Genomic DNA, 10000 nt, shown 5'->3' with positions numbered 1-10000 from the left:
ATAAAATCATACAGTGTGCGATATGCAAAGAGTCTGAAGTTCAGAACCTTTAACAAACAAAAAAGATTTAAACATGATATTTGCGACTGATGTCGGCAACCAATGATGACGTCACTTGTGTGTCACCGAGGGAGACGTACCTGTAAAGAAACAGCTTTACCTGAAGTTAGCGTCTTTTGACAACGTTCACTCAGCTCTAGTTCCCTCTGTGGGCTCTACAGTCCTACTCGCCCCCATCCAGGCTCTCACCAGACTCCCAGCTTTTTTCCTCCTTTTTTGGTCTGTTCAATGGTTCCTGACCAGTGGTTCAATGGTTCCTGACCAGTGGTTCAATGGTCCCTGACCAGTGGTTCAGTGGTTCCTGACCAGTGTTCAGTGGTTCCTGACCAGTGGTTCAGTGGTTCCTGACCAGTGTTCAGTGGTTAATGACCAGTGTTCAGTGGTTCCTGACCAGTGTTCAGTGGTTCCTGACCAGTGGTTCAATGGTTCCTGACCAGTGGTTCAATGGTCCCTGACCAGTGGTTCAGTGGTTCCTGACCAGTGTTCAGTGGTTCCTGACCAGTGGTTCAGTGGTTCCTGACCAGTGTTCAGTGGTTAATGACCAGTGTTCAGTGGTTCCTGACCAGTGTTCAGTGGTTCCTGACCAGTGGTTCAATGGTTCCTGACCAGTGTTCAGTGGTTCCTGACCAGTGGTTCAATGGTTCCTGACCAGTGGTTCAGTGGTTCCTGACCAGTGGTTTAATGGTCCCTGACCAGTGGTTCAGTGGTTCCTGACCAGTGGTTCAGTGGTTCCTGACCAGTGGTTCAATGGTTCCTGACCAGTGGTTCAGTGGTTCCTGACCCGTGTTCAGTGGTTAATGACCAGTGGTTCAGTGGTTCCTGACCAGTGTTCAGTGGTTCCTGACCAGTGGTTCAGTGGTTCCTGACCAGTGTTCAGTGGTTCCTGACCAGTGGTTCAATGGTCCCTGACCAGTGTTCAGTGGTTCCTGACCAGTGGTTCAGTGGTTCCTGACCAGTGTTCAGTGGTTCCTGACCAGTGGTTCAGTGGTTCCTGACCAGTGTTCAGTGGTTCCTGACCAGTGGTTCAGTGGTTCCTGACCAGTGGTTCAGTGGTTCCTGACCAGTGTTCAGTGGTTCCTGACCAGTGGTTCAGTGGTTCCTGACCAGTGTTCAGTGGTTCCTGACCAGTGGTTCAGTGGTTAATGACCAGTGGTTCAGTGGTTCCTGACCAGTGGTTCAGTGGTTCCTGACCAGTGTTCAGTGTGTTGTCTGGTGTCTTTACTCTCCAGGTTTCTGCTCCTTCCTGACTGTCAAAGACTGAAACATCTTTATGTTGGTTTGTCTTCGTAGCTTTCAGCTGGTCTTCAGCTTTGTTCCAAACTTCATGTTATTGGTTGATGTTAGTTGAAACATGCAGCAGGTCGGCGTGCAGCAGATGCAGCTGGTGTTTTACTGAATACTGAGGAAAATGCAAACACAAACTGTAAACGTCTGATTAAAACACAGAGCAGCTGCAGCCTGAAGTGACTTCACTGATCAACTAACGAGACATAAGTTTAATGAACACAAACTACCACGTCCACTGTCAGCTGTTACAAAATAACCACATATTGCGTTTATTGGTAATTGCTGTATTTTCTACATTAATCTTTTATTAAATATATTATTAAGCTTATTTGTTGATACAGTGCAGCTCTCTGGATATCTTTAGGGTGCGTTCAATCTGTCTTCTGCCGTTCACATTTCTTAAAAATAAAAGTCAGTCTCTTCTTTCATCTCAACCGTTCTTGCATGTTTACACCTCGGAGCATGCTAACATTAGCCAGTTAGCTGTTGTTGATGTTCGTTAATGCTAGTTTATGTGAATTGTCAGAGGTGGATGCTAGTTGATGCTAGCAGATGCCAGTAGTTGAAGTTGACTTGTTAACTAGCAGACATTAGTCTCTAGAGAGACAGGTGTTAGCAGACAGTGTTAGCAGTGTTAGCATAACAGCATCCACCTCTTTCAGTCCGGGGTTGTTTGATTTTGACCCCCTTTACGCCCTCAGGTATTCATGGTGTGTTTGATTTCTGTCTGACAAAGTTCAGCTGTGCTTGTGTTTGATCCAAACCTCCATTTCTTTCCTGTTTCACCAAATTTAGATCAGAATGCGTTTGATTTAAACCTCTTCACCTCCCCGTCTGGCTGAGTTTAGGTTTTGCTGCGTTTGATTTGTGCCTCATTTCCTCCCTGTGTCTCACAACATTTCGTCTGTGTTTGATCCAGCACCCCCCACCCCCACCCGCCTCGCTGTGGCAGGTCGGATTTAGCTTTCAGTGCGTTTGATTTGAACCCTTTCTCCTCCCTGTCTGCTCACATTTATGTTAGGATCAGTTTATCTTCCGTCCTTTACTCCCCCCCTCATTCTCTGACCTGCCTTCTGTTTACCTGTCTTACCTCCTTTATTCCGCCTTCTTCTTTTCCTTTCTTCCCACTTTCTATTTTTCCCTCCTTCCCATCCATACATGCATCTTTCCTTTCCTTTCCCTTCCCCTTCTTTACCTCCTCCTTTACTTTCCATCATCCCTCTTTCCTTTCTGTACTTCCTTCTTTCCTTCCCTCCCACTTTCTTTACTTCCTTCCCTCCTTACATTTGTTACTTACCTCCTCATCTCCTTTTTGTACCTGCTCCTTCACTCCTTCTCTTCCTTTCCTTCCCACTTTCTATTTTTCCCTCCTTCCTATCCATACATGCATCTTCCCTTCCCCCTTCTTTGCCTCCTCCTTTACAAGCTCACCTGCCTGCCGTTAGGGTGAGCTTGTTTTGACCCCCCTGTCCTCCCTGTGTCCCCCAGCCGCAGGACGGGTACCGCATGGTGCAGCAGTTCCAGTTCCTGGGCTGGCCGATGTACCGGGACACGCCCGTCTCCAAGCGCTCCTTCCTCAAACTGGTTCACCAGGTGGACAAATGGCAGGAGGAGTACGACGGAGGAGAGGGACGCACCGTGGTCCACTGCCTGTAAGAGTACACAGAAACACAGTGCTGAGGATAGTACTGCAACCACTGACACTACTGACACTGCACGAAGCTGCTGCTGCTGACACGGACTTCATCAGTGATCGTTTGTCTCCACCTAGTGGTGAGAAAGTGGAGCTACATTCTGATTGTTGTTTCCTCGTTTCCTCTCTCCTCTCTCCCCCGCCCTCCTCCTCTCCCGACCTCCTCCTCTCTCCCGCTCTCCTCCTCTCCTCCCCTGCCCTCCTCCTCTCTCTCCCGCCCTCCTCTCTCTCCCCGACCTCCTCCTCCTCCTCCCCGACCTCCTCCTCCTCTCCCGCCCCTCCCTCCTCCTCTCCCCCCGCCCTCCTCCTCTCCCGCCCTCCTCCTCTCTCCCGCCCTCCTCTCTCTCTCCCCCGACCTCCTCCTCTCTCCCGACCTCCTCCTCTCTCCTGCCCTCCTCCTCTCTCTCCCGACCTCCTCCTCTCTCCCCCGCCCTCCTCCTCTCTCCCCCCCGACCTCCTCCTCCTCTCCCCCTCCCTCCTCCTCCTCTCCCCCCTCCTCCTCCTCTCTCCCGCCCTCCTCCTCCTCCCCTGCCCTCCTCTCCCCGCCCTCCTCCTCTCTCCCGACCTCCTCCTCTCCCCCGACCTCCTCCTCCTCTCTCCCCCGACCTCCTCCCCCCAGACCTCCTCCTCTCTCCCCTGACCTCCTCCTCTCTCCCCTGCCCCTCCTCCTCCTCTCTCCTCCCCCCCTCCTCTCTCCCCGCCCCTCCTCCTCCTCTCCCCCTCCTCCTCCTCCTCCTCTCTCCCCCCTCCTCCTCCTCCTCCTCCTCCTCCCCCTCTCTCCCCGCCCTCCTCCTCCCCGCCTCCTCCTCCTCTCTCCCACCTCCCTCCTCCTCCCGCCCTCCTCCTCTCTCCCGACCTCCTCCTCTCCCCGACCTCCTCCTCTCTCCCCCGACCTCCTCCTCTCTCCCGACCTCCTCGTCCCCCCCTCCTCCTCCTCCTCCCCGCCCTCCTCCTCTCTCCCCCTCAGGAATGGAGGAGGTCGCAGTGGGGTTTTCTGCAGCATCAGTATCGTGTGTGAGATGTTGCGACAGCAGCGATGCGTCGACGTCTTTCACGCCGTTAAAACGCTGAGAAACAACAAACCAAACATGGTGGATCTGCTGGTAACTAACACACACACGTGTATATACACACATACATTATTAATTATTATTATTATTATTATCTTTTTATTGTGTTTATCTTAAAAATTTTATTATCCTTTATACACATAAATTCATTAATTCTAAATTATATACATACATTATAAATAAATCCTCTATAAATATATAAATTCTGATTTATTTTCCTTTTTTTATTTTATTCCTTATTATATTATTACTTTAGTAATTTATTTATCATAATTTGAATTTATTCTTAAAATGTTTCAAATGCAGTAAGCGAACCAGCGCCCCCCAGTGTACTGCCTTTAGTCTCCCACAGGTGGGGCGCCTCCACCTGGCGATCAGGCCGAGCGTGGAGGCGTGTAGGTGCAGACTGTGTCACTTACTGCATTTGAAGTTTGTCCACTGCACAGCAGGTTACGTCTCTGAAAATTAAATGTCAAACAGCTTTTCCATTTTAATATGGTCATAGAACGACGAGTGTGTGAAAATGAAAACTGGATTATTTAATTTTAATTTGTATTTTTTACTCAGATAACACAAACACGTGGAAAATGATAATGCTATTGTGGAATTACATATTTTATTATATTATTTATTTTATATATTTATATATACACAGTATATTTCATATATATATTGCTTTTAAGTGTTATTCTTATTAATAGATTTGTATTATTATTATTTTGATAAAGTTTTTATTATAACACAAATTATTATTATAGTTATCTTTGTTTTTATTGCTAAATGATGAAGGTGAAACCCTGACCTCTGATGACCTCTGACCTCTTTTCAGGAACAGTATAAGTTCTGTTATGAAGTTGCTCTGGAGTATCTCAACTCTGCTTAGCCTCAACAAGAGACTCCTCTTCATCCTCCTCCTCCCTCAGTGATGATGCTGCACACAGTCTGACAGGAGGAAGAGGAGGAAGAAGAGGGAGAGGAGGTCTACTACTGACTGAAGGTGAAGAGGAGGAGGAGGAGAAGAAGGAGGACTGACAGAGGGGAAGTGAGGAAGAGGAGGAGGATGTTTTTGCACTGCCTTGTTTGACTGCGAGCTGCGGACACACTGAACGTGATTCTCACATGCGTCACTTTGTTGTGTTGAACCTGTTTTTCTATTATTGTTTTTGACGTATTGATGAAACTAAAGGAACCAAAACAAGCTTCAACACATCTGTGCTCCTGGTTTTTGTTTGTTGCATCAGACTCACAGGATCTACCTGAACTCACCTGTGTCAACGAGAAGAAAAAACCTGTCCCGATGCACTCGAACTCAACGCCTCTTACTTCCTGTTTCTTTGTGTCCGTTTCGACAAAAATCCTCCTCCAGGAGCAAAGCCGTGGCTTTAAGACAAATAACTTCTATCTGCTTAAACCTTCAGTTCGTGTCAAAACATGCCGCCATATTTCAGCTTCTGTAAAATTTTGCCAAATTGTTTAAAACCTTAAAATTCTACTGAAGTGCATTGCATAAAGAAGAAAAACTGGAGCCCTCATCTCGTAATTAGATTTTATAATTAATAAAGGATCTGGTAATCGCGACGATTATGTAGAAAAGGGCGTTTAAAGGTGACAGGGACCCTTGCATGAATTGAGAAATGGTTGTCGGTGATGGAAGCACAGAGGATTCACTGGGCTGAGTTTGGTCCTTTAAAGATGACGGATATTAAATCTGCCTGCTGGCTCCCAGCAGGAGGAGAAGTCAAATAAATATTGTATAAATTATCAGAATGAGTTCAGTTTAAGAGCGTTTTCATGTTTTCATTCGCTTCCTCAGGAAGGACGACGTCACATCTGATTGGTCGTGGAGCAACATTACATCAGAGCCAGGTTTAAATTAGTGCTGAAACGATTAATCGATTAATCAGTTTGTTGATCAAGAGAACGTATCACCATCTATTTTAATAATTGACTGTTCACTAAACCCCTCCCCCAAACAGTGATTGTCCAATCATAGCTTAGCAACAGTAACTAGCTACAGCAGTGACTAGCAGTTTGTGTAAGGAATTAATTAAACTGTATCTCCTCTAATGTACGCTGCTAATGTTAGCATGTCTGGCTAACTAGCTGACTACCTACTGTAGTAACCTAGTGTCACTTCTAAACCTGAGAGTTTAGCATATCATTATTATTTTTACATTTTTCTTACTTACTAGGACGTCTTTTTTCTTTATTTCCATGTCTTCTACATGGATCATCAACGGGTGAGAACAATGACTGTTTACCTGCCTCAGTCTGTTAGCATATTATCACGTATGTCCCCCCAAGTGCATTTCATTTCTAATTTATAAGGACAGTGTACATTAATCAACATTTCTGTGAATGTGCCAGAGTTAGTCAGCAACAATCAGCAGGCTCAAATCATGCAAAGACACAGCAAGCATATTTCAGACTTTTACAAGGTTCTCCTTTTAAAGCAAGTTATCTGAAAACATTCAAAAGTCCTAATGGAGCTAACGTTAGCTTACTTAACTAGCTAACTACAGCTGATAAATCTGTTAGCGACAGTTGTCATTTCTGTAAAATCAACAGCCGTCAGTTAGAAGCTGTTTGTTTACTTCTGTGTGAAATCAAGGGCCCATTGTTTCATAAACTACTGTGAGTTTTGATGGTAAATCTGCACCGTTATCACTGTAAACTGTTCGTGTGCAGCACGAGAATGAGTGATTGACAGGTTAGCAACAGTAATGAAGGGGGCGGGGCTTAGAGAACGGTCTGTACAGCTGAGTGTCGTCAGCGTACGCTGATCTCAGAGATTGTTTCTGCGACCGAAAGGCAGCAGAGAAAGAACCGAGCCTTGTCGAACACCGTATATTAAAGGCGCTGCTGATGAAATTTACTCATGAGGACACAGAAGGTTTGGTCGCTAACACTCAGTTCGAGATGAAGAAGCCGGAACCATAAACACCAAACGATTAATCGAATATTTGAAAAACTAATCGAGAGACTAATTGATAATGAAAACAATCAGTTGCAGCCCTGATTTAAATCCTGATGAATAAACATTATCTGTGTTGAGCTCAACAGGTCGTTCTTGTCCTGACGACACAACCTCAACTCAAGGTCCACTTACTTGTGTTTCTTCGAGAGCTTTCAGCCATATCACAGATTGAGTTTGCGCAGCTGCCAGTGTGGTGAGAAGTCCTAGAGGAGCTCAGAATGACAGAAAGATTGAACATCTACATTTCCACGGCAACTGTGTATACTCAATCTGCTGATGAGGACTATGTGATATGGTCAAGAGCACTGGAAGAAGCGAGTAAGTAAACTTTGAGTTGAGATTCTTTTGTCATCATCTGTGTTTTTTGTCTTTCTGCTGATAAACATAAAGATATACAAAGACATACAGACGTTTATGTCAAGAGTCACTGTCCGTCCATCTGTCTGTCGTCTTCTGTGGTGTTTGATCTTTACTGCTGCACATTAAAAAGCGAACTGGACCGGAAACATCCGACCACATCGTCCTCAGTTTGAACCCTGGTTTGATTTCTCCTCAGCAGCTGGATGATGCTGGTTGGTGGTTTTGTTTCGGAGAGAGATCGAGGAAAGCTGTTAATAATGTAAATAGAGCAGGGGGAAGCAGGAAGAAGAATATTTATTCCTTCAGTTGTTCTCAGTGTTGATGTCGTCGTCGTTCTTGTGAAGCACACAGAGAGAGACAATCATGTCGGATGATTTTAATGTTCCACTCTCAGAACTGCGGTTAGACCTGGACACGACCTAACCCTGGTAACGTATGGCTCTGGGTTAGTCTAACCCTGGTGGCGTACAGCCCTGGGTTAGTCTAACCCTGGTAACATATGGCCCTGGGTTAGTCTAACCCTGGTGGCGTACGGTTGTGGTTTAGTCTAACCCTGGTGGCGTATGGTTGTGGTTTAGTCTAACCCTGGGGGCGTATGGTTGTGGTTTAGATTGAACCCTGGTGGCGTACGGCTCTGGTGCTGATGAGAACATTATTGTAATGAAAACTTTTATTTATGTTGTATGATTCCAAAATACTACAATTAAAAATCTGTATACACTCTTCAACCGGAGTCTGTCCCCTCACTGATGTATGTGTGTGTGTGTGTGTGTGTGTGTCGCCAAGGCAGCCAATCAGATCAAGCGTGGAGATCAAGAACTACAGCAGTCCTCCTCTGTGCCACCAGGGGGCGATGACCGAACCTGGAGGCTGTCGGTGGGGGTCAGAGCCGGCTGATCGACCAGGAAGTAATGCTAGTATTGTGGCTAATGTATCGGTATATTTTACATATTGAATTGAATTGAATATACACAGTCGGAGCTATCTCTGCGACAAATCTGATTAAAGGAGTATTACAACATTCTTCTGTAATTCCTACATCTGCTACTCTGTTTACAGTTTCTTAGATAATACATGTAGGCCTAACATGTTTACGACTTCCTGTTGGAAGAAACGTTTTATTCCAAAGGTTTTCAAGAGCGGACGCAAAGTCAGAACTATAGATATCTGTCAGAACAATAAACCATATTTATGCAGTGAGGTTTAATGTGGATAGTAATGTAATGGTCATCTTGTCAAAAAGATGTTGAATCTCAGGAACATCTTTTCTACACCTGTAATATCATTAAGCGTTTTTGAATATCATATTGTTAAGTTTGGTGTTTTTATGCAAAACAAAGATGATACATTTTAGTGTAATAAGGTTTTTATTATTTTATATACACAAATGTAGAGTTTTTCAAGTTTGTGACATTTGAAAATGACTTAAAAATCTTCTTTCAATCCTTAAAAAACCTGGAAGAGGAGTGGCTTAAGGCTCTGAATGACTTGTGCATATCTTAAACCCCCTTAAAGTTAATTTTTAATTAAATTAAATTTTCTTTTCTCCTTGTGAAAGTATGCTGCTTGGAATCAGGTGTGTTTAACAATGACAACGCCTGTTTGCTCTCTGAACATCTTTATTAAAGGTTTAAACAACAACAACGTATTGCATTAATTTTCTACATATGTGATTTTAACTGAAATGCTTAACTGAAATATAAAGATTTAACGTGTTTGTGTTGGGATTATTACATAATCGCGGTGGAGCTAGCATCCAATCACAGAAACAAGTAGCAACTAGTTTTTGTTAATTAATTTTAATAATAGATTGTAAGTTTTTAAGCACAAATTCCTAAAATTCTCTGGTCCCAGATTGTAAAATGTATTTTCTTCTTCTCTGTTTTATATCAAAGTAAACTGAATATCTTTGGGTTTTGAACTGTCGGTTGGATAAAATGGCCAATGATGACATTTTTCACTATTTTCTTATATTTTATGAGAAAATAATCTTTTATAAAATAATCGTTAGTTGCGGCCCGAATATTAGTTAGATTTATTCTTGTGTTCATATGAATGTAGCTGAAGTAGAAGTGAGCCGCAGTGTGCGTCCTGGCCTGCGGGGGCAGCATTAACCCGCCTCGCGCATCCTGCCGGAAACTGATGAGGGACAGACGAAGAAGAAGTGTTTCCGGTGCGGCCTGGTGTTTCGGTGTTCTTCTCTCCGAAGTTAAAGTTGTTATTTGTGTAAATCTTTCCTGATCATTAAACCCTCCTCACACACACAGTCTGAGCCGCGCAGCTCGCAGGTAAAACGGACACCTTTATTTCTTCTGTCGGGTGGGGGGACGTTAGTTAGCTGCTGTTAGCATCGTGCTAATGTTAGCATGTGAGGGGAGATTAAACAGGGCGGTCAGAGGAAGTGTTACTGTTCTCTGTTCTCTTCTGTTTGAGAGACAGACAGGCAGGCAGAGAGACAGACAGAGAGAGACAGACAGGCAGGCAGAGAGACAGACAGACAGACAGAGAGAGAGAGAGACAGACAGGCAGGCAGGCAGAGAGAGAGACAGACAG

At 44.7% G+C, this 10000-nt stretch overlaps 2 protein-coding genes across 3 annotated transcripts in view; both read left to right on the top strand.

Annotated features, from left to right (window-relative positions):
* Nucleotides 1-8175, top strand: part of LOC122867087 (receptor-type tyrosine-protein phosphatase mu-like) — a 152199-nt gene extending 144024 nt beyond the window's left edge. The window contains exons 36-38 of the mRNA XM_044177454.1: nt 2836-2999; nt 4008-4143; nt 4940-8175. Coding sequence (XP_044033389.1) covers nt 2836-2999; nt 4008-4143; nt 4940-4993 — 354 coding nt within the window. The 3' untranslated portion in view covers nt 4994-8175. The remainder of the gene's footprint in view (nt 1-2835; nt 3000-4007; nt 4144-4939) is intronic.
* A 1409-nt stretch (nt 8176-9584) lies between these two features.
* LOC122866471 (zinc finger protein 436-like) overlaps nt 9585-10000 on the top strand; it is a 7111-nt gene continuing 6695 nt past the window's right edge. Inside the window, exon 1 of one of the 2 annotated variants that reach the window (XM_044176187.1) lies at nt 9585-9735. The gene's annotated coding sequence lies outside the window, so the exon portion shown is untranslated. The remainder of the gene's footprint in view (nt 9736-10000) is intronic. The other variant, XM_044176190.1, reaches the window with a different exon arrangement.

Source organism: Siniperca chuatsi, linkage group LG19 (genome assembly GCF_020085105.1).
Source record: "Siniperca chuatsi isolate FFG_IHB_CAS linkage group LG19, ASM2008510v1, whole genome shotgun sequence".
NCBI lineage: Eukaryota > Metazoa > Chordata > Actinopteri > Centrarchiformes > Sinipercidae > Siniperca > Siniperca chuatsi.
Note: the sequence above shows the minus strand (reverse complement) of the source record. Positions and strands in the feature narration are given on the sequence as shown.